The sequence below is a fragment of the Peromyscus leucopus genome, chromosome 10 (assembly GCF_004664715.2).
Source record: "Peromyscus leucopus breed LL Stock chromosome 10, UCI_PerLeu_2.1, whole genome shotgun sequence".
NCBI classification, from domain to species: Eukaryota; Metazoa; Chordata; class Mammalia; order Rodentia; family Cricetidae; genus Peromyscus; species Peromyscus leucopus.
The window spans coordinates 340,215-362,961 of record NC_051071.1 but is presented as its reverse complement, the minus strand read 5'-3'; the positions used below and the strand labels follow the sequence as shown (position 1 = coordinate 362,961).

Genomic DNA, 22,747 nt, shown 5'->3' with positions numbered 1-22,747 from the left:
CCTCTATGGGGTGGTACATCAGATCCAATCTGACCTCATACACCCATGCCACTGCCGTCCCCACAGGGCTTATGAGCTTGAGAGCCAACTCAGGAGGTGACCGCTTGTTCCTCCAATACCTGTGAGGAAACAACTCAGAGAGAGCCAGTGACCGGCCAAGGTGCATGGAGCAGGTAAACACCTCCTCTGCCTCTTGTCAGGCTGAAGCCTGGGGACAAGCAGCTCTGTTCACCATGGGTCAGGTCAGCAGAGCATGCAGGCTGGAGCCAGGCCTGCCCCAAATGTGGCCGTAATTCAGAACAAGTCTGCGTGCTGGACTGTCAGGAGAGCCCCAAGTTGAAGCCTGCTTCAGCTCCCATTTGGAACTGAAGAGTGAATGGACTCACACCGTGCAAGGGCAAACAGGACACTCCTGCTGCAGCAGCTGTCTGAGCATCCCAACTCCAACAGCCAGGAACTCTGCCTAGGGACCCCCCCACCCCCGCCCCGGGTGTCTAGCTTCACGTACATTCAAGGCAAGCAGCCGCGAGTGCTAGGGACTCCAGGGCTCTTCTACCTGGAAGCAAACCTTGACTCAGGATGGGACAAGCCTGGGTGTGAAGCCAGGACAGCACAATCCCCATAGCTCCTAACCGACCAAGTCCCAGCTGCCCACACTGACCCCTCCCCTCCCAGTACTCCTCATCTCCCTTCTGCTCCTTGTGTGGGCTTCCTATCTGGGAACCTGTCCCTTGATCGCGGCATCTGCTGCCGAGGCCTGAAATCTCAAGAAGACCTACCCAGCTTCCCCTACACCTGTAAGCCCTGCATTGCTCGGTTTCCACACTCTAGAAAACACTCTGGGGACTTCCTCATTTGCTCAAGGTGAAAAGAACTTGAACCAAAACCATTTGTAGACAGCCAACAGCGATGGTGGAGATGTTCAATGGGCTGGTTCTGGGGCATCGTCTCAAGGTGGCATTAAAAACCACAAAAACACAGCATGAATCTTTAGTATGAGTGTCTGTGACCCCTACAGAAGAAGATCTCAGGACGTGTTCTAGTCTCTCTTCCGACTCCTTTGATCCCTGGAACCAGAGACAGTGGTGATAGGGAATGACTCGGCTTCTGGAGAAAGAGACAGCAAGGACCACAAGTCCTGGGGACCAGGCCACACTCAGGGTCATAGATAAACCCTGAGTCTAAGTATGGGGCCTGAAGCAGCCACATGGTTTTCACAGCCTCAGTTTCCTTTTAGGCATGTGGCAACAGTTATAGCCCACGGTCACAGAGGCCTCTGCCATCTCAAACAGACAGAATGGAAGGCCCCCCAGCTCATGTTGGCGAGGTGACTGAGGTCTAAGAGAAGGTCAGGAATAAAGCAGAAGAAGTCATTTGCTGCAACATGACCTATGACCACAAGAGTGAACAGCCCACGGCACACTGTAAATGACGTGGACATCAGTCAGTCTCAGATTCCGTTTTAGTAAGCACCTACTATGCACTGGGCACCGTGCCCGCCAGAGGTCCCACATCACCCGGCTGCCTGTTCTCAGCTGACACCTCCCCTGGAGCACCTGCCAGAAAGGATTAAGAAGTTGCCTCAGGAAGCCCCAGCTTAGTTCTGGAATGTTCCCCCAGCTGAGAAGGAGAGGCCAAAGAAGGAGAGAAGGACCAATTATGTGCCGCCGCTGTGCTGAGATGAAAGGCTCTCTGTGGCTGCTCTCTGTCCTGTTTGGGCTGTCAACAGCAATTTGACGAGGAAGGCTGCTGCCCTGACCTGCTTTTTGGGGCTTCAGGATGTCCTCAGCCTCAGCCAGGAGGTGACCAGCCAGCATCTTCCTCCGGACAGTCCCCTGTTGAACCTCACTCTCAAAACTAGGAATACTGATTGGAACAAAATTCAGGGCCGTCTCCCACTAATGGCGTTTGAGCTCAGAGTGATGGCGAGTTAGCGTGGCTTTAATCTGCTGCTGGCCGTGGCCATCCGTGCTGAATGGTTGATTGTTACTAAATTCTAATTGGTTCTGGGTCACTCCCTTCCAAACAGCCGCTGCGTTCTCTTCATTTTTTCAATTAAATCTTAACAATTCACATCTGACAAAACTCAAAAATCTTGTCAAAAATGGTTCTGATTTGTTTGGTAAAAAAGCACATGGGCAAGCTGGGCTGGAGCACAGGAGGCTAGCAGAGGCCTGCAGCCAGCCAGCTACAGGAACCCTGTGTAAGCCGTCTTGACTGTCAATTTGCACACAAGTGCTTTTTCCTGAGCTGTTTCCTGACTATTCTCCAGACTCAGAAATTCAAACACTTTCACATTTCATCTCTCACTGAAAGCTGCATTTTTATCCCTCTCCATATATATAACAGGAGGTGGACTAATGTGGAAAAACAAAACAAAACAAAAAAAAAAAAAGCAAGAGGCTGAAGAGGCAGCTCAGCTATATTGGTCCCCAGACCTGTGGTTGGGGCCATGAGTCGGAAGCTGCAGAGACTTCCTCTTCAAGCTTGGCCATGCAGTATTCACTGCCCACCCCCATCCTACCCAGGGATTCCCTCATTGTCCCCACAGCCCAATCCCCATGGTGAGAGCCTCCCTTGGATTCTCCCATGCTAATAAGCAGGGGTCATCCAAAAGACTGCAGTGCATGCTTCTTAAGGTACACAAGGCATCCCAGTCGGCACTCTATTTGGGGCTGCATGAACGGCTGAGCCACCGATAGTGTGGGTCAGATTGTGCACCGTTCTAAGTTACTGGTCTAGGTTTTGGGGCAAAGGTTCAGGTCAACTCACTCTGCTCACTGTGTCCTGAGTGCTTTCCCAGGAGCTTATTGCCATGAACATGAGCTGCCTCCTCCTACTCTGTCCTCACATCCTGGGCCTCACCTTTCACCCCAGAGTCCCCCACCCATGTGTAGTGGTATTGTGTTCCCCAAAATATTGTGCACCCTAATAAACTTATCTGGGGTCAGAGAACAGAACAGCCACTAGATACAGAGGCTAGAAAACGGTGGCACTCACACCTTTAATCCTAGCATTCCAGAGGCAGAAATCCCTCTGGATCTCTGTGAGTTCAAGGCCACATTGGAAACAGCCAGGCATGGTGACACACGCCTTTAATCCCAAGAAGTGAGCCTTTAATCCCAGGGAGTGATGGCAGATAGCAGAAAGGTATATAAGGCGTGAAGACCAGGAACTAGAAGCTTTTAGCTGGTTAAGCTTCACAGGCTTTTGAGCAGCAGTTCAGCTGAGAGCCATTGGGATGAGGACACAGAAGCTTCCAGTCTGAGGAAACAGGATCAGCTGAGGAACTGTCGAGGTGAGGAAGCTGTGGCTTGTTCTGCTTCTCTGATCATCCAGCATTCACCCCAATAACTGGCCTCAGTTTTGATTTTATTAATAAGTACCTTTAAGATTCATGCTACACCCACGAGTGCCTTTGTATGTACAGAAACCCTTCTTGAGCCCTCACCCTGCTTCTTGGGGTATGTGGAGGCTATAAGCAGGCATCTCAGACGTGCAACACACACACAGCAGACACACACACACATACACACACACACACATACACACACACAGCAGACACACACACATACACACACACACAGCAGACACACACACACACACAAACACACACACACATACACACACACAGCAGACACACACACACACACACACACACACACACACACACCCCTACCTAGCACACTGTTCCACTTCCCTGCTCACCAACATGCTGCTCTCTTATTTTAATCAGTGGTCATTGCCAGGTGCCTGCAAAGGCTGGGGTGCCAGCCAGGTGCCCACAATGTGTAAAGGCAGTAGAGGGACCCAGGGATGCACAGATAACTGGGCTCCTACCTCAAACCTGCTGGCAGTTCTTGGGCACAGTGAGACTCCCCTGAGCATTTGCACCATGTCAAAGGTTCTGAGAAGTCCTGCAACTAAGAAGGCAGGAAGCAGTAGGCACGCTTCTTTGCACCAACATGTCCTGAGAATCTTTGACCCCAGTGTCTCTGCCTGAGAATCACCTGTTCATATCAGGAGGAGCCAGTCCTTCTGGGCCCGAGGCTTGGGAAACTCTCTGAGGCAGTGCACATCTGTGAACAGATACTTCTGCATCTGGCCCACTTTTTGGGACCTGCTGAGCCCTGCAGCTTCTGTTCTACCAGCCAGAGAGACCTGTGGGAGCCAACCACAGAGCCAGCCAGCTACAGTTCCCTTGTTCTCGGTCGGCCTTGCTGGTTAAGGGCAAGGCAGGGGGCACAGCAGGCAATCAGAAACCTAAGGAGTGGCAGCATCTGAACTCTTTCCAGAAGATGCTTCATCCTGTACACAGCTGGTACTCCATAAATGCCTTCTGAATACAAGAAGAAAGAGCAAGAATTTAAAACACAGGGGCTTAGGAAGATGTACCTCAGGCTGGGTTCCTAGAAGACCTGAGGTGACTTTGGAAAGGAACCCTTGAGGTTCAGGTTGAGCTGTAGCTGGAGGAGCCTGGATGTGAATGGGCCACTTAGAAGCAGCCTTGTCAGGGAGAACCTGCTCTGACTTAAGTGGAGGCACAGAAATAACCCCCAGCAGTTCCAAAGCCAACACTGTGCCTGTGCTGACACAGGACCAGGTCCCACTCCATCCGGCAAGAACCCTGGGGCTCCTTTGCAACCCTGCTTTGTTGCCATCTGTGAAATGAGTTACGATCCCCAAGGCGCATCATAGGAGATGGAGAGTCAGGGGTGCTGATGGGCACAACAGTGGTGGCATTCAGGGGCTGACTGTGCCCCCCAAATCAGCATGAAGTCACAGCCCTTAGCATCTCCCCTTGTTTGAAAATAGTCTTTACGGAGATGGCCAAGTGCTGGGTGTGGTGGCTCACACTTGTAATCCTAGCACTAGAGAGTCCGAGGCAGGAGGATTGCTGTGAGTTTGAGATCAGCCTAGGCTGCACTGTACTACCTAGTCTCAAAAACACAAAACAAAATTAAAATTGAAAAAAGAAAAAGAAAACCAACAACCCAAAAGTGACCAGGTAAGAAGGGGGCCATGCTGGGGAGGGCCTCTGATGGACCTGGAGACTTCAGGAAGGGAGAACAGGACTATGAACACAGCTTCAGGTGGTAAGGAAAACCATGGCCAGCCTCATATCTAACGGACCTGTCTGCAGCGGTTTCAACCCCACAGCCACCCGAGGACAAGGACTTAGCATATGTCACCTTCTTTACTGGGACTCCTGACTCCAGGATTTCTCTCTCATCACCCATCACTGACCCATCCCTTGGAGATTTTCTTGGATTCCCCCAACTTCCCACTCCGTTACACGCTGGCTTTACTGGCTAGGATAGAAAGATGTGGGGGACCCTGATAAGGGGATCCTGGGCATGACAGCCCCCTTTCGGGAAGTATTCATGGTGCAGTGTGCAGCTCAGCACAGCCTCGCTCTCAGGGGCTGTCACCAGATGAGGGTCCCAGCCCTTGTTTCCTATTCCATGGGTCCAATGGGAGAGATAGATGAGTGGCCCCCTTAGGTGTTACCCCAACTCTTATAGAGCCCTGGTCTTTCTTGGCCCACCGTCCACCCTCTCTCCACCTTCCAAAGCTACACATCAGGCCTGGGTGCAATGAGGGTGCGCACCAGTAAGTGTAATAATGGTCTGCTGAATGACTGAATGTATACGGAGTTGCCTGCTCAAGGCTAGGGATCCCCAGCCAGTCTTCAGAGGGACACAGCTACTTGGGTCTCTGTTTGCCATTTATGGCTTCCCTGGGAGCCATGCTTAACAATTCACCCCAAGAACTTGTATCTCAGCCCATCAGAGAGTTACTCTCTGTTTGCCCACACCTACCTGGAACCTCCACATACCTTGTGGAGTTCTGGGCATGCCAGTAGATAACCAGCTCAGCCCTGCCTCTCTCGAGGCACAGGCTCCCGGTCAGGGTTTTCTTAGATCTTTTCCCAGCCTCTTCAGGGTCCTACTGAGACCACCACCAGAGCCTCCGACAGAAGACCAAGACCACACTGCCCCTTCTCTGCCAGAAGCTCTGGGATGAAGTCCACACTCACGAAAAGCTGAGCCAAACTGCCTTCTCTCCAGGCTATTGGCTGTCCTCCACTCTCAACCTCAACCTTCAGACTCTAAGGTTCCAGCCATGGTCACCACCACATGCCTCACACATCTTGAACCTGAGCTCAGCCCTCTCGCTGGTCTGGAATCTTTCTCAGCTCTCGGCCCATCCAGGTGGTCCTACCCTCCTCCCGGTCACTGTTGGCATCATCAGGTCACCCACCGGGTACCTGTCGCTGCACTCATCCAGACTTACTCGGGCTCCTGCATCTCCATCTCTCCTGCCAGGCTAGGCTCTGAGCCACTGGCTGAAGGGGACCGTGCCCACAGGTGATGGGCATCTCAGGAGGCAAGCCACACCAAAAGTCCAGGTTCCAGGACCTCTTCAGCTGGAAGGGCCTTCCTGGGGTGGCACTCTCCTAACTCCCACCTCAGGGCCCAATTCAGGGTGCAGCACATGCTTCCCTCTGTAGGCCCCAAGGTCTCAGATGAAGAAACTGAGGCTTGCATCAGCTGGGCCAGCAATGGGGGAGAGCCATTCCAAAGCAGCATGAAGCTCTGGAGTCTGTCCCCGGCTCACCCCTGCCTGTGCAAGGACCGGGCCCCATCTGAAGGGGCAATGGATCCTAGTAGAGAAACTGTGAACTATGAATGCTGGGCTCCTTCACTCCCCAGGCTCCTCCCACAGCCCCATTCAAGGACAGCAGGAGGATGGTTCCAGCAGAGCATACCACGCCCATTATCTATGGTCCCCTGGGCTTGGGGTCCTGTGGCATTAGCCATGTTTTCTTGACCACAGCTGTCCACACAGCAGCCACCCTGGATCCCCAGGCCCCACGTGCAGACCCTGCAGACCATTCAGTACGAATGTGGCTTTGGTGTGTCCCTTCTATAGTTGTGGAACTGTGTTCAGCACTGGGTCCTAGGGTTCCTGGTTGGAGAGCCCTCTGGGGACCAGCTCCAGGATACAGATATCATGAGCAAGGAGATACAGGGCCCCTGAAGCTCCTTGAAGGCTACCTGGACCTCTGGTGAGGACTCCCAGGAGAAAAAGGGGAGTCCTGGAGCCCTGGCTCACTGTGGGGCTGCTGTGGGCCTGGCTACTCTCAGAGTTCCTAGGTCTGTGTTTGTCTTCTGTGAGTCCAGGAGGCTGAGCTCCACAGTCTCAGCTGGGCTCCTGCAGCTGCTTAGCAGCAGGCATCTCCCAGATTCTGGGCAGAACACCTGCATGTGCTGTGGACACACACACATGTGCATACACATGGACCAGCTCTGTGTGTGCCAGGCAGACTTCATTTTGTTCTGGGCAAGTGCCTTAAGTTAGCTGATGGGGCGACAAAACTGTGACAGAAGTAACAGATGGTCTCCCCAGCCAGGAAGCCACCCAGCAGTGGGGGCTTCAGAGGAGTTTGCTCTCCTGACCAAGTGCCACAGAGCAGCTGTGATGACATAGGCTGTGTCATTCCAGTGTCTGCTCTGTTCTGTGGTGACTAGACACTTGCTGGCTGGACCACCCTCTTTCCATGCCCTCCACTGTGTCTGTCCCATGACGCCACCCATCCACCCACCCTCTCCCATACTCAAGGCTTCTTGAGTGACTATGACACACACATACACTCTTCAGGAGCTCTCTCATCAGCCTGGGTACATCACTGGTCTGGGAGCTCTGTGGAGGGTGACAAGCCTGGGTTCCACAGAATGCCGAGATCCGCCCACACATTGGCTGCAGATGGTAGGACACCAATGCTAGCATGCGCCTGTGCTTTTGTGTGAAAGAGGGTGCCTGAATACCCGTGGTGGTTGATGCTGTACATCAGCCTGGTTGGGCCATGGTGCTGGGAAGGGGTCTTTGAAATGCGATAAACGTTTTAGATGAAACACTGAGTAAAACCAAATGGTTACCACAGTACGGTGGGCTTCTTCCAAGGTCTTGCAAGCCAAGATGGAGGTTATCTGAGAGGAAGGAATTGTCCTAGTGCCTGGAGAACATAACTTCTGCCTGGGTCCCCAGCCCACCCATGATGAGATTTATACTCACAGGACAGCATCAATCCATGCTTCACTCTCTAGCATGTCCATCTGCCCATGCAGTTTCTCATATGCCCGTCTGTCCTGTGCATTCCAGAGTTCTGCTTTCTTCAGAGAATCCTGACTGGCACTGAGCGGCGAGCACAGAGCAGGCAGTGATCAGAGTCCTAGCATAACGTATTTTTCGCCCACATCTGTTAGTAGGGAGGTGAGCTGTGCATTCTGCACTTTACATCCTGAGGAAAAGCAAGGTCAGTAACCACTGCCCTCCTGTGAGAATGCCTCCTCCTGTGGAGACACCAGATGAAGGATGCCTGGGACTCACCAGCTGGGTGGGGCAGAACCAAAAGTCAAGCTCTTTGCTGGCCCCTTAAAGGTTGTGAGCCAAGAGTGCAGTATTTACGTTACAGACACTACAGGACCAAATGACTGACCGGCAGGCAGGCCACCCCGCTGCCCTAGTACAGCTTTGGAGAGGGGAACCCAAGGAGGCAGCATCCTAGGGACAGCTGGCTTGCCTGTGGAAAGCACTGGGATTTGAGGGTTTCTGGAGTTGGGATGCAGGCTGGACTTGAAACAGTCCCGGCACTGTATACCAACATCACTAGAGAACCTGGACTGAGGAAACACTGGGGTGGGGAGCCTGGGGATAGATGAAGAGGAAACCTAGAAAAGCAGTCCTCCAAGGGGGAAATTAGTGCTACAAACAGCCAAGTTCACAGCGAACCATGAAGTACAAGCATCGCATCTGGGAACAGGCTACATAGCTGGGTTCCGGGAGTAAATGACATGACGGGCTGGTGATAGATTCCTTAAAAACAAAACAAAACAACAACACAAAACAGCGAAATGACAAAAGAGTAATGGGGTGTGGGGTGGAGAGGGATGAAGATCGGAGGCAGAGCCTGCTTGCCTGGTAGGCAGGGGACCCTGGGATCCATCTCCAGCACTGAAGAAAGCACAAGAGAAAAGGCAGGATGGGAGCAGGGGCTCCAGGTACCCAGGGCTATGGGGGGCACCAAGCTAGCGTCCCCCTGAGGCGGAGGTACAGGATCTCGATCTCGTTTAATGCTCTTCATGGAAGCGGGGGACGTTTGACATTGTGTGCATTCGTAGCTTTGATAAAACTGAATGGGTGGAGGAACAGGGGAAAGTGAGCATGAACTGGGTTTCTATTAATGTTTCTCTTGCTGAGGATGATCTAGTCCCACCTGGAGAACTCAAACTCCCAGCCTGAGGGACTCTCAGTTTAAATCTTCTGGGTATTCCAGCGGGAAACGATCTTTCATTTATTTTTTTAAAGGGGTTTGGTAAGACGTTCTACCGTGCAAGTGGATTCCACACTCTACAGAGCTGCCAGTTTTGTTTGTTTGTTTGTTTGTTTGTTTGTTTTGGTAAGCCTCTGGTGGAACCTGTAAAGCCAGCATTTAGGAAGCAAGGCGGGAGGACCAGGTGCTGGAAGTCAGCTGGAGCTACATACAAGGTAGCTCCCGTCTCAGAAATAATAACAATAACAACAATACCAAGTGGGCTTGTCTGGGGTGAGTTCCCACCCTGAAGGCCTGAAGGGAGCCTTCCTCCAGCATGCTTGGTCACACATTCGATTTTTTTCCTCTGGCAATGCATTTCCTATTTTTAATAAATAAATAAATGAGTTTAGTGAAAACTCAGGGTGAATCAGTAGCTCAGGGGCGAAGCCTGCTTGAAGCCTTGAATTCTATCGCCAGCCCCGCAAAAACAAAACTTTTAAAGAAAAAAATTTTTAAAGAAAAAATTCAGCCAGGGTTGTTGGCGCAAACCTTTAATCCCAGCACTCAGGAGGCTAAGGCAGGAGGATCTCTAAGTTCGAGGTCAGCGTGGTTTCCAGAGTGAGTTCCAGGATAGCCAGGACTACACAGAGAAACCTCGTCTGGGAAAAACAAGATAAAACAAACAAACAAACAACAAAAAAAAAAACAGAAAAGCAAAAAGAAAAAATTCAGCTATCTCTGGGTGGAAGGATATGGAGAGCTCTGTTCCCTCCTCCCCCACCCGTGTGTGTGTGTGTGTGTGTGTGTGTGTGTGTGTGTGTGTGTGTGTGTGTGTGTGTGTAATTTTCTATAATGAACACTGCTTTTCTGCGTAGCTGGGGACGTGCACGACGGATTGGCTAGTTGTCGGTGAGACCTGCGGGCCCGGGTCCTGGGTCCTGCTCGCCCCGCGGGAGGCCAGAAGCGTGGGGCCGGATTCCAGCGCTGTCCCAACAGTCACTGTGCTCCCAAGCTGTCTGGTTCGTCCCGGGTCTGAGTCGGAAGGTTCGGAAAACTCGAGGGTCTGACTCTGGAAGTCTCTGGAGCTCCGGTCTAAGGTGAGCGCCAAGTTCCCCCGTGGATCCCGGGTACACCCGCCGCCCTACGCGCCTCGCCGGCTCCGGAGCTCGTCGCGTCGCTTCCCGCGAGCGGCGGGTCCCAGGGGCGCGGCCCTCGGCGCTGCAGAGGGTGGAGGGCCGAGGGCGGCTCTTAAGAAAAAGAAGTTGAATCATCAGAGAAACCATTAGGCTAATGTGATGTGCTGTAAGACGCGGGATCAATGCGGCCAGGCCGCGGTGGGGGCACCGGCCGCCGCGCATGCGAGGCCTCTGCCCATTTGGGGGAAATGGATTTTAGAAATTTCAGAAAGAAAACTCAATCCAACGCCAGAGAAACCTTGATGTGAAGGTGCTGTGGTTGGCCAAGCTGCGAGAGCCACTTAGAGAGAACTCCATGTCTGGTGGGGACAGTGACCTCCATAGGGTGAAACCGAGACTGAAGGTCTAGAAAAGCCGAGAGAGCGGCTCAGATTCCGCACAGGGTGAGCAGCTGGGTGCCACCCAAACGCGGTGAAGAGCCCACTCAGCACAAGACCTGGGATTTGGGGGCACGATGCTCTCCCAGCTAGTCCCGTGTTGGTATGAAGGACATTGAGCCCCCTATAAAGGCAGGGCTAGGGCCCAGTATCAGAGCCTGGGCTCATGGCTCCACCAGGTCCTGTGATATTAAGGTGGGTGACTGGATGCCCCAGAAAGGATAAGTTTCTTCAAGGCCTGAACAGTATGACTTCCCCATTCTGTCCTCTCTGTCCCAAAAGCCCTCTGCTTGCTGGCCCAAATTATTATGCCCTTCTAGAGCAGAGAGGCAGGGTACGGCTTAAGGTCTGTCTTAGGGCCACAGTGGGCTCGTCCATAGAATGAGCAGGTAAGATTGGACCTCCGGGTCACTTTTCATCTAGCCAGAGGTTGCTGGGGAAGTGAGATGCTCAGAGGCAAGCACTCTGGTTCTACATTCTACAGCCACCCCAGGAGGTAAAGAGCCTCTGGGAAATGTCTTTTCTCTATAACCAATTTCAGTCACCTCAGTAATGTGTCAGCACCGTTTGCTTATCACTGTCTGCCGACTTGTACGACCAGCCCCCCTCCAGGTTTGAGGGAGCCGCATGAGGCTCTGGGTGAGTCCCAGCTACAGTCTACAAACCTTCAAAAAGGAAGTGGAGTGAATTCCAGTGTGAGGACCTCAGAGCAACTCTGAGGTGGGGAGAACTCTCTGGAAAGAGTTGGAGAGCTTTAGAGGCTGTGGACTCCATCATTTGCTCAATTGAAAAGAAATTCCAACATTGCCTCTGCTTTCCCAGGTCACCTGGTACGTGCGCCCAGGGTTTCGAACTGGGACAGAATTTTTTTCATGCACAAAACTAGGATAGCACCCCTATCTGCTGTGAGGACACGGTGCAACTGTGAGGCTAAGCTCGTAGTGCTAAGAAGGCAGAAGGCGTTTCTACCAGACCGAGGAGCCATGAGGATACCGGAAAGATACACACAGCGCAGTGAGCTCCACCCTGCGCCCCTGTTGGCTGGAGGGGTCGGGGGCCAGGGGCCAGGGGCCAGGGGCCAGGGGCCAGGCCGGACCCCTCCCACTCCACCCTCTGCCCTCAGCCAAGGCAAGCCTTGCGGACCTGGACTCCACCAGCGCCCCACGTTCCCGGTGCCTTCCGGACCCCGGCGATCCCATCTCCGTCCCTTGCCCTCTGCTCCGAACGAGACTTTGCTAAGTGGCGCTGGGCGGCCAGCCTGCGTGGGGACAAGCCGGGTGAGGGGATGGGAGACGCGAGGTGCGGACGGCGGGGCGGGTCTGCAAGCCGCCGCAGACTGCAAGACGCCAGGTGAGCGGCCAAGGCTGGAGCGGTGGGGCGCCGAGGGCCGGGCGGGGCCCCGACCGGGGCGCGGGGGGGGCGGGGCCGCGAGCCGCAGGGTCCCGAGAGATTCGGCCCGAACGCCTAAGCCCAGCTAGGCGGGAGGAGGGCGGTCGTCCCTTCCTGAGCTCCACCGCTCCAGGCTCAGCAGCCCGCAACCCCCCCCCCCCCCACCCCCCGACCCGCGCGGTGCTCACACCTACCTGCATTGGGAAACGGGGCCTCACGGCGACTGCGACGCGGAATCCGCAGCCGGATGGGTCGGAGCGCGGCGTTCCGGACCCATGCTGGGCGGCGCGGTCAAGAAAGCAGGGCTCCCGTCGCAGGGAAGGATTCCTGGACCGCCGAACAACGGTGAAGGACCAAGGCCATCTGGGAGAGGCGAGCGGAGTCTAGAGGAGCCGTGTCCGGAGAAGAATGAAGAGAACCATCAGACGGAGGGAGGGCAGACCTTCCGGAGCGAGGGCAGAACCGGGCGAGCAGTAGCGGGGGCCGCAGAGACACCGCCTGCCCGAGCAATCTTGCAACACGCAGAGCCCGCGGGTGCTCCGTCTGCTCAGATGTCTCGGCCCCCGGGATGCAGCCCTTCTCCATCCCTTCCTTCTTCTGTCGCCTATGGGCGCCCAGCCTCGCTCCCGCACTCTGCGCCACAGACCCACCGCGTACCAGAAGACCCAGGTCTCAGACAAGAGAAGCTGCTGCCGAGCACCACCCCAAACTGTGTCTCAGGGTCGCCTGGGCCGCGACCCTTAGCCCCTTTGCCCCCTCATGCATCGAAGGTGGCCTTACTCCAGGTGGGGAGTCCGGAGAGGTCACCCGGACAAGAACGGGAGGGTGAAGTGCAGGAAAGCTTGTTTAAAAAAAAGAGGAAAATTTGAGACCAAAATAGCTTTAAAGTTAAATGTGTGAGCTTTAAGGGCCAGGTTCTGTCTAAACCGGGAGGAAATACAGTTGAAAAAGCGGAGTTCTTAACTGGGCCCAGGAGAGACCCGGATTGGGTGAAAATAAACTTGGAACATACAGCCGCTTCTCTGGCGGAGAGTCAGCCTTCCGGAAACACATATCCTCGGGTTTCCACTGTCTCGTTAAGCAGGTTTATTCGATTTGTTTTTAAATATAAAGATCAAGATGAAGCGTTGAAATAAAGTCTCTGCCCCTTGCCCTTCCACAAGCACAAACTCCTGATCAAGGGCCTCTCTTCCATCCTTTTAATTTTGCTGCATATTTGAGACAAACCAACATCACATCATTTCACTAGAAAATTCATATTTCAAATTCAAATGCACTTTAGGGGTTTTTTTCCCCCCCGGTAATGATCTGACTAAAAAACATAGTCCTAAGAAGTCTCAGGCTGGCTGAACACCCGCAATACACAATACATTCTCAGTTGGCCCTCACGGTGGAAGGGTACATAATTTTGTTGTCTGTTTTTTTGTTTTTCTGTTCTGGTTTTACTGAACTGTCCAGGTAATAATAAGCACTAACACCTTTATAATAACAAAAACACAACACAACACAACAAAATCAGCTGCTGCAGGAGTATGCTCTTCCCCTCCTATCCCCAGGAAGCTCCAGCCCGTCCCCATTTTTCCTCAGCCCTCAGTCCTGGTGCCAGCCCGCAACAGACTGAGTGAGCGTGCACTCTCCTTTCCATCCAGGGCACCCGGGCACCCAGGAAGCGGCTCCAGGTTGGCCGACTAGAGGAGTTCCAGAGGCAGGGATCCCACTTCGCCTTTCCTCACAGCATTTTGGTGAATGCCTGCTCTGGTTGCTGAGCCTGTTCACTGAAGCAAAGGGACCACCCTACCCCCATTCCACCCTCACCCCCGTTCACCAGCCCTGGGCAGTCTTAGAGGAACCTCCAGTAGCAGCTCTCTCCGACTAGTGGAGCCCAGATTCCTCAGCCTTGCTAGTCGCTGGCCTCCCTGCGGCTTCCTGGACCCAGAGTCCATGCTCCCTAGAAGCACTGCGTTCATCTTCCACCTTGTTGCTAGGTGGGGCAGAAGGGCCCTCCGGAGAGAAAATAAGACTCCTGGCTTAGCTCCCTGGCCAGTGCCCAGCCCCTTGGTCTCAGCCCAGCTGGGCCGTTCTCTCAGTGAAGGCAGAGCCCAAGCTCTGGGGAGCTTCCTCCGGAGCAGCAGATTGTGTGAGTTGTCTGTATTACAGTTGTCCTGCAGCTGGTAGGGTAGGGGTGCAGTTCCAGGACGGCCATTGATTTCCCCAGTGCCTACTGTTGTTTGCTTTGACTTGGGATGAGGCAGGGAGCAATCTTCCTGCATGTGCTTGCTCGCTGAGCCAGGGCCAAAAGTGTCCCACCCCACCCCACCCCACCCTGTATCTAGAGAGATGGGCTAGCCTAGGGCTGCTTTCACACTCCTGGTAGAAACTCAGTTGGACTAGGAATATTCCTGACAGACTGGTAACTAACTGTGCATGCCCTGTCCGAGCATCAACACTGTTGTTTTCACATACAGAATGCAGAGAGGGTCCAAGTTACATGCCAAATGGCTTGTGACGGGAAACTGGGGCCTCGAAAAGAGGCTTGAGGGTGGGACATCTCTTGCCAGTAGGAGGGGGTCCACTCAGAGGTCGTGTATTAAAGTAGACGATTTGACTCTCATGATCCTGGAGGCCCTGTGACTCAGGGTGATTGCAGCTGGACCTCACTTAGCACCAAGTGAGGCTAGACCCTGGACAGGGAACCAGTGGGAAGGAGGTTCACCTGGCAGAGACAGATCGAAACCATTCATCTTCTGCCAGCAACGGTCAATGCACCGAGGTATGCCTGCAATCAGTGCCAGGATCAGGACTCACTAAGGCCCCCAGCTGGTCCTGGCATGCTCTAGTCCCTGAATGTAGAGGACTTGAATGTTGTGCATTATATTTCGATCAGTTCTTTCTGTTTAGGGCTGCCTTCCTACCCTGCACCCCAGAACCTGGTGGACATATATGAAGTATGGCAGGCTTGCCTGAGCCTGGTGAGTTGAACCAATTGAGGAGCTGCCCCTGCATCACCAGGAGACACCACTTACTTGCTGAGAGACTCCAAGACTTCCTTAGGAGGCTGGGGGTGGTTAGGGAGGTAGAAAGCTCTCCTGCCCGATGTGTGTATATATATATTTTTCCTGCTGTTCCTTGTGGTCCCACCTGGCAGGTGACTTCCCTAGGGCATTCCACTGTGGCTTGGTAAGAAATTTTGATGAGGACACATTTCTGCTGAGGGGTTCAGAGACACCCTGTGGTCAGCATGCATGCGACCTCAGCCCAAGGCACCAGATAGTAACTGGAATAAAATGCTCTCGCAATGATTGCCGTGTCCTGAGTCTAACTATGCATTTTGAAGGGGCTGATTTTGAAGGGGCTGAGAACGGCTGGTGACCTGAGCCCCTGAGACCTTGACAGTGGGGCTAGTATTCCCACCTGGGACACCGCATGAAGGGTGTGTAGGGACAGAGGAGTGCCATGGGAAGGACCCATTGTGTACACAGGACACGAGTCAGAGGCCATCCCTGCTGTGGGAACCTGTGCTGCTGTGCTAGGGTCTGAGAAGTGGCTTTCCAAGGTGGACAGAGATTTTTTTCTGAGAGCAATCCAACAGTAACAGAAGCCGGGTACTGAAGTCTGGTGAAGGCACAATAGAGAGGTGAGAGGAAGCGGGAGGTAGGTCTGCTTGTTTAGTCTGGGGACAGCCTGGACCTGTGGGCTGCCGACCAGGGTCCAAAGCCTTTGAAAACTTCAAGTCCGTTGAAGTGTCCAGACAAAGTCCCAGACAAAGCCAGTCAAAGCCAGCTTTACTCGTGGCAAAGCAGTTAGGGTATCCCAACAGAGAGAGAGTGCCCAGGCTCCAAACCCTGAAGGACCAACTGATGTGGAAGACTGGCCTGGAGATGGGACTGCTGGTCAAGGACCAATGTTCCTTCCACTTGAGTCTCAAAATATCCACATCCTCAGGGCGTGAGAACTGAGAGCCCAAGGAGAGAGAAAGAAAGGAGGTGCTCCATGGAGCACTGGTACCGGGGTCTCCATAATGGAAACCAGCTCTTTGGACTGGGGTAGGGGTGAGAAAACACACACACACACACACACACACACACACACACACACACACACACACACACACACGGAGCAACTCCCCCAGGCCCCTGGCGCCTCCTCCTAGGCTGTCTGGCGCCACCTTGGGCGCCCCAGGCCCACTGTGGCCTGGTGGCTGCACATCTCAGCTGTGGGATGTCCGTTTCCAGGTGAAGCAGGGAGGAAGACAGATTTTCCAGTCTGTTTTTCTGTCTGTGAAGACTGAGAGTGAAGACCCCTTCAGACTTGGAATGTCCTCTCCCAATTAGGCTCAAAAGCACATCCAATAGAGGAGCACTCTTCACATAGAGCAGGGCCCACCTGTAGGTAGGAACAGTCAGCTTGGGGACAACGGAGATGGGTGACCCTGGTGGTCTAGACTCTCCCTGAGATCCTGCACAGAGGCTAACAGACCAGGGAAGGCAGGAGAAAGCACCTCGGCGCCTTGCTGGAAGAGCCAGAGCTTTGTTTCGGTTCAAGAATTTCTACACAGATCCTGCTGTCTGTCCCAAGTACGGGTAAGGGCAGTGGACACACAGCCTCATGGGCTATTGTGACAAAGTGGTGGTCAGAGAGAGTCCTACCTTCACCTGTCTGTACCTTTTGGTTTCAGTCCCCAGAACTCTAGAACACACTGTCATCTTTACATCGACTACTCCTATCTCTTGGACCTTTAAGAAGCCTTCCACCGAGGTCCAGCTGGGCCTCCATGTTAGAAGAGTAAAATTTAGGACCATAGAACCAGAGGGTGGCTCCAGCCTGCCCCACCCGCCTACCCCAGGGCAGCCTTCCCAAGTCCTGGCCAGCTTTGGCATAGAAGCACCCACTCACTCAGGCCGGCTACCAGAAGAGTCTCTGCCCAGCGACCACACAGCAGCGAATCCATCCAGAAAACGTCCCTTTTTATTCCATATGCAAAGAAGTAGATTCATCACAGAAAAAAAAAAAAAAGTCTTCGCCAAGCCAAGAGAACCATGGCCGCCCAAGAAAGAACCCCTCTTCGGAAGAGAGGCCCAAGATGGGATGTCCGTCCCAAGACCCCGCGGCTCTCTGTGCTGTCCCTTGGAAGGAGACCCTGCTGTCTAGGTTCCTGTGAGGTCCCAAGAAGGGGACATTTTTAGTTAGGGGCAGGGTGCCCCGGGGACAGTCACCGTGCAGTTCCTTGGCCAGCCCGTTCCAAGTGTCCGTTCGCTGCCGCCGAGGAGCCCGCATCTGCCCAGCACTCGGTGCCGGCGGCCAGAGCTGTCGCGTCTCCGCTTTCCTCCGAGCGAGCGGGGCTCCAGCCCTGCAGCTGGCTGCGAGTCCCCGCTGCCGCCGCCGTCCCGTACACTCTGCAGCGGCTGCCCACACAGACAGCAGCCCGAGGGACTGCGAGGCGCGCCTGCCCTGAGGGCTCGGGCTCACACCAACCCCGGCATCTGCGCGCGCAGGAAGGGCACCGAGGCGGCGGCGGGGAAGGCGGCCAGCGGGTAAGCCAGCGCGCCCGAGAAACCGAGCAGCGGCGGCGGCGGCGCGGGTGCAGGCGGCGCTAGCGGGAAGGGCAGCGCGGGCCCCGCGGCGGCCGGGGGACTCTCGTGGTAGAGCACCGGCACGCGGACCAGACGCTGCGCGCCCGGCGGGGACAGGCTGGCCGCCTCCAGCTCCGCCGCCAGCTGCCGCTTCCACTTGTTGCGGCGGTTCTGGAACCAGATCTTGACCTGCGTCTCGGTGAGCTGCAGCGAGGCGGCGAGGCCCGCGCGCTCCGCGCTGCTCAGGTAGCGCTTCAGGTCGAAGGTGGACTCGAGCTGGAAGACCTGGCTGCGCGAGAAGACGGTGCGCGTCTTCTTTTTGCGGCCGCCGCGCGCTTCCCCTGCCGCAGCCGCCGCTGCCGCCGGAGCCTCGGCCAGCTCCGCCGCCTCCTCCCCGCCGGCCGCTGGGCCCTGCGTCGTCGCCTCCCGCGGTAAGGCTCCCGGCCCCGGGCACCGCGGCCAGGAGCTCTCAGCGCGGCCCATCTCTTCGCCGGTCTCCGGAGAGTCCCGGTCGCTTGCTGCAGGGGAGAAACGGGCATAGTGGTAGGTTCTAGGGGCTGCCCTAGAAGGAGTCACTGAGACTGGCTTCCTCCCATCTTCAAATCCTCCACAGCCACAAGCAGGGATTGGGGCATCTAACACTTGGGGATGGGGGGGGAGTGGTAGAAGCAGGAGGTGAAGCCCAAGACCAGGGCCTCGGCAAACACGTGGCCGTGGCGGCATACACCCACAGGAGGACGAGAAGGAGAGAAAGAAAGAAAAAGGCTTACTCAAAAGGTAAGCTGACCTCTGGGACTGCTCCTGGCTCAGCTGTTGCACAAATGGCTGGCAGAAGCTCCGGACAAAAGGACCAATGTCCTTCCGAGTTATGTACACACAGAGACTGATACACAAGCTGGCAGCTAGGGGCCCAGGACTCCCCATCACTCACGGGAGTGGGGTGGGGTTGGGGTGGACAGACACCCGGGAAACAACTCTTAGGAGAAACGAATGCACATCTCCCCAAAACTCCACTGGGGTGACATTGGCACAACCCTGGCCCTGACCCCCTCAGAGGCAGGCCCTCAGCAGCAACCAACCCTACTCCAAGTGAGAGCACGGGAGGAAGGCTTTTCTGTGGACCACAATATCCCTACCCTGCCCCAAGCATCTCCTATATATATATATGCTTGGGGGTTCCTGTTCACAGAGAACCTCTGGACTCAATGCTCCAAGTACCAAGCTCAGGGCTGACAAGGGATGCCACTAGGTTAAAGAAATTCACGTGGGTCCCTGGTGCTCCTCTAGACTTCCAGGCCCATGGAACCAACTCAGGCCAGCCTGTCTTCTGACTGATTAATATAATAGGTCAAGATAGGTTTGGGCCCAGGTTATACCTCAGCATGGCAGGATTGTGTGCATGGCTAAACTCTGCCTGGTGTCCTTGAAAGCATGCTGATCACATAGCAGGATGGTATGAATGCAGCCAGACCTAGGGATTCCTGCATCCGCATAAAGTACCCTAAGTCCCTACACTCAGAGTCCATGCATTGCCATGAAGTGGTAATCTGACTCACCTGCTCTGATAGGAATAGGGAACCCTAACCCGCATGGCACGAAATCAGGAGGAGCCACCTCTGTGAAGTCTGACCACTGGGCTGCAGGTGAGGATGGCCTAACTCGAAGGGAGAATAAAATGCACCCTGCAAGTGTCTCGGTATACTACAGGGCCCAGTTTAAGTTTATGGAAAGAAGGCGGGCATCCCAGACCTGGGCTGGAAGACCGATCCTTCTACTCCATACCAGGAAGGTGGTGGGTATATCTAACAGAAAAGAGTGGCCCCAGGCCACTTACTACCCCCAAGCTCCTGGACCTACACACAGATGGCTCCCAGGGTCTCAGTGGGCAGAGTCTTTAGCCATGTTGAAGTCGGTGTGTTTAGAAGCAGGCTGGCAAAGAGGGGCTGGGGTGAGGAAGGTTGAAATATCTTTCCTAGTCTTCTCGAGGGTTGCTCTCTAAAGGGCAGAGGTAAGGAGCCTCTGGAGACAGACCCAGGCAAGAGTCAGGATGTCCAGGCCAGAGGGGTAAGTGGGTTCTGGGGCTGAGGAACCCCCCACCCCCATTCTCTGAGCCCTCGACAGGAAACAAAGGCCAAGGAGGGGGAGGGGCAAGAAACGAAGAGGGGGTGGAAAGGACCCTTCAGAGTGGACTCGCACCAGCCTCAGTCCCGGGGCCTGGGAAAACCCACAGGGAGGCCCAGCCCCAGCCCAGGCTCTTACTGCAGCCAGTAGAGCATATGATACTTTGGGGGCCACGGCTGCTATGAAAGAAGGCCTCCTATCTAGCCTGTAACTGTGGATCCTTTGCTCAGCCCCCCTTTTATTTTAGGGCTTGACCCCACGGGCTCCCCTCCTCTGCCCCCCTTCCCCTCCCTTCATTCCCTTTTCATCTTTACCATCTCTCTCAATACACTCCCTTTCCCTCTTCTGTCTTCCCGCGGCCTATTTCACTCTCCTCCCTCCTGTCCGCAATGTCGTGTTCTCCGGCCCTAATCCGCGCCTTAGTGCCTCCACGCGTGGATCGCCATCCCTGGTCTCCAAAAACTGTCCAAGCTGGGGTTCCAAAGGGATCTCATACCACCCAGACCCCCGGTACACAGAAGACTACCCGCTCACCAAGCCCGAAGTCACCGGAAGAATGCGCAGGGAGGAAGCAGGGCCCCGCGCATTGCCCACTCCTTCCCGCACCCTCACTCACTGTCAGGACTCAGACCACCTCCGTAGCCGCCGTGGGCCCGTGGGTACCACCGTGTCGTGCCTCCGCAGCCGAGCGGGAAGGGTGGCCCCGGCCCGGGAGGCGGTCGGGGCCCTAGGCCCAGCGCCCGGGCCCTCGCCTCCCCGCCCGGCCCGCTGCCCGCGCGTAGCTGTCGCCGCCTCTGCAGCCGTCGCCGCCGCGCCTGCTCTGGGTCCTCGTCCTCGGGGTCGTCGTCGTCTTCCTCCTCCTCGCGGACGCCATCGCCCTGGGCTGCGCGCCCCGCGCCCTTGGCCTCGGCTGCCAGCAGGTTCTCGATGAGGAAGGAGGAGGCGCGGGCTGGCGTGGCGCGCCCGGGTTCGGTCAGCTCATCCGGCATCGCGGCCGCGGGCCCGTCGGGCAATGGTGGGATCCTGGGGGTCCCGGGTGCCCGGGGGCGCAGCCGCTTCCCCTCGCTGGGATTGTGGCGAGCCGCTGCCCAGCGCACGCGCGCGCGGGCCGGCCCCGGAGGAGCCGCTGCCCGGAACGCGGGCGTCGGGCTCCACGAGGCGGGCGTCGGCTTCTGCGCCGCGCTGGGCTGGGCGGGAGCGGGTGCGTGCGGACAGCGTTTCCCGCAGCTGCCTCGCTTGCCTTTCTCGTAGCGGTTCAGGTCGCCGCCCCCGCCGGCCTCACGGGGGGCGGGGAGGGGGCGGGGCCGGGGGCGGGGCGGCGCGGCCTCAGCCCCAAGGACCCGCCGCGGCCCTGAGAGAGGCCACTGGCCGGAGACGCCGCCCGGTTGGACCCTGCGCGCAGGCGGCGGCGCGGCCCAGGGCAGGCGGCCCGGTGGTCGCGCGGGGACATCCCCGCGTGATGCATTCCGGCGGTCCCCCGCACCCGCGCCAGGGGGTGGAGGAGGGCGGGGCCTCGGCCGGGAGGCCGACCATTGGCTACAGGGTCGCTGTGAGCCCGGGTTGGCCAATCGCGTCCGAGGAGAGCCAGTACTCGCCTTCCGAGAGCGTGTCGGAACCCGCAGAACGCGCGGTATGTGCGTGAGTCCGTGTGTTCGTGTGACTGTGTATTCGTGCGCGTGTAAGAGCTGCAACCAATTGGACCTCAATCTCACTTTTTAAAAGATCCCGTGCGTATAATTAAAAAAGGGAAATCTGCCAAAGGAAGGCTGTAGAAATGCGACATATTTTAATACTGACGCATAACGAAATATGGTTTCCGTGCCATCGCAGTGCGACGGAACGCTCTTGTTGCCGGGGCTCAGTCTCGGTGTGTAAAGAGACCCGAAGGGCCCGGCCCCTGCCTCCTGGTGTCAGGCTGGCTGGGAGGCTGTTACCTCCGAGCTGACACCTCTGTGCTCCGCTCTTTCAGGCGGATGAGAGCTTCAGACCAGCCACTGTGGGGTCTGGAGGTCCTGCGGGACAGTTCCTCCTCCAGCCTCTGTTTCTTGCTCTGCCCAGAGTGAGTTGTCTTCTCCTGCTTCAGGAGCAAGGCCGCAGAGACTTCGCTGAGGCCCGCGGAGCTGTGACCCACTTTCGACGCAAGCAGGGGACAGCCCAGTCACGAAGGGGATCGCTTCTCTGGACGCGGGTTACCCCGGAAAAGCGCGTCCAGCCGCTGGTTGTGTGTGGGTCCACAGCCAGTGCCTAACGAGGGAAGGAGATTGCAGGCCCCGAGCTTTACTTCATCTTCCCAATAAGCGCTATTTTCCAAAGGGGAAAAGTAATGTGAAGAGAACCCCTCCGCTCCTATAAATGGCTCTCGATGCTTGGAGTCCAGAGTTTGCCCTGAATGGGAGGCAGGATGAGCAACCAGGCTGTACCTTTGGGGCCTGTACCCTACCCGTAGCTTCTGCTGCCCACAGCCTGGGTGTGTCTTCTTGGCAGCTTCTGAGGATCTCTGGCCAGAAACCTGGGTGGGAGGTGGGCTTTGTGCACACTAGGACTCGATTTCGGGGCCATATTCTGCAAGACAAGAAGGATCTGTGGCAAACAGCCACACCTCATAGATGAGAGCTCTGAGCCAAAGTAAGGTGTCTCCAGGAAGGGAAGAGTCTCAGTTCCGCAAGCGCGACTTTTTTGGTGTCTGTGCCCAGAAAGACTCAGGGACCTGGACAGAGGGAAGAAGGAAGAAATTAGCACCCAAATTCGTTTGTAGGAATCAGGCGCAAACCCTTG

The 22,747-nt window shown here is 55.7% G+C and overlaps 1 protein-coding gene across 1 annotated transcript; it reads right to left on the bottom strand.

Moving 5' to 3' along the window:
* Nucleotides 1-17,228: 17,228 nt before the first annotated feature.
* Nucleotides 17,229-21,211, bottom strand: Hmx1 (H6 family homeobox 1). Its single transcript, XM_028882280.2, has 2 exons — nt 20,589-21,211; nt 17,229-18,369 (listed from the first exon to the last, which is right to left on the bottom strand). Exons 1-2 carry the CDS (start codon nt 20,959-20,961, stop codon nt 17,744-17,746), a joined length of 999 nt encoding a protein of 332 aa, XP_028738113.1. The 5' UTR covers nt 20,962-21,211; the 3' UTR covers nt 17,229-17,743.
* Nucleotides 21,212-22,747: the final 1,536 nt, after the last annotated feature.

What these genes read in the sequence shown, in the direction of transcription:
- Hmx1 (XM_028882280.2), bottom strand. Translation starts at nt 20,961, where the DNA reads ATGCCGGATGAGCTGACCGAACCCGGGCGCGCCACGCCAGCCCGCGCC. An exon ending in AGGTGGTCTGAGTCCTGACA is followed by an intron (nt 18,370 to 20,588) that starts GTGAGTGAGGGT and finishes TCTCCCCTGCAG; the next exon opens with CAAGCGACCGGGACTCTCCG.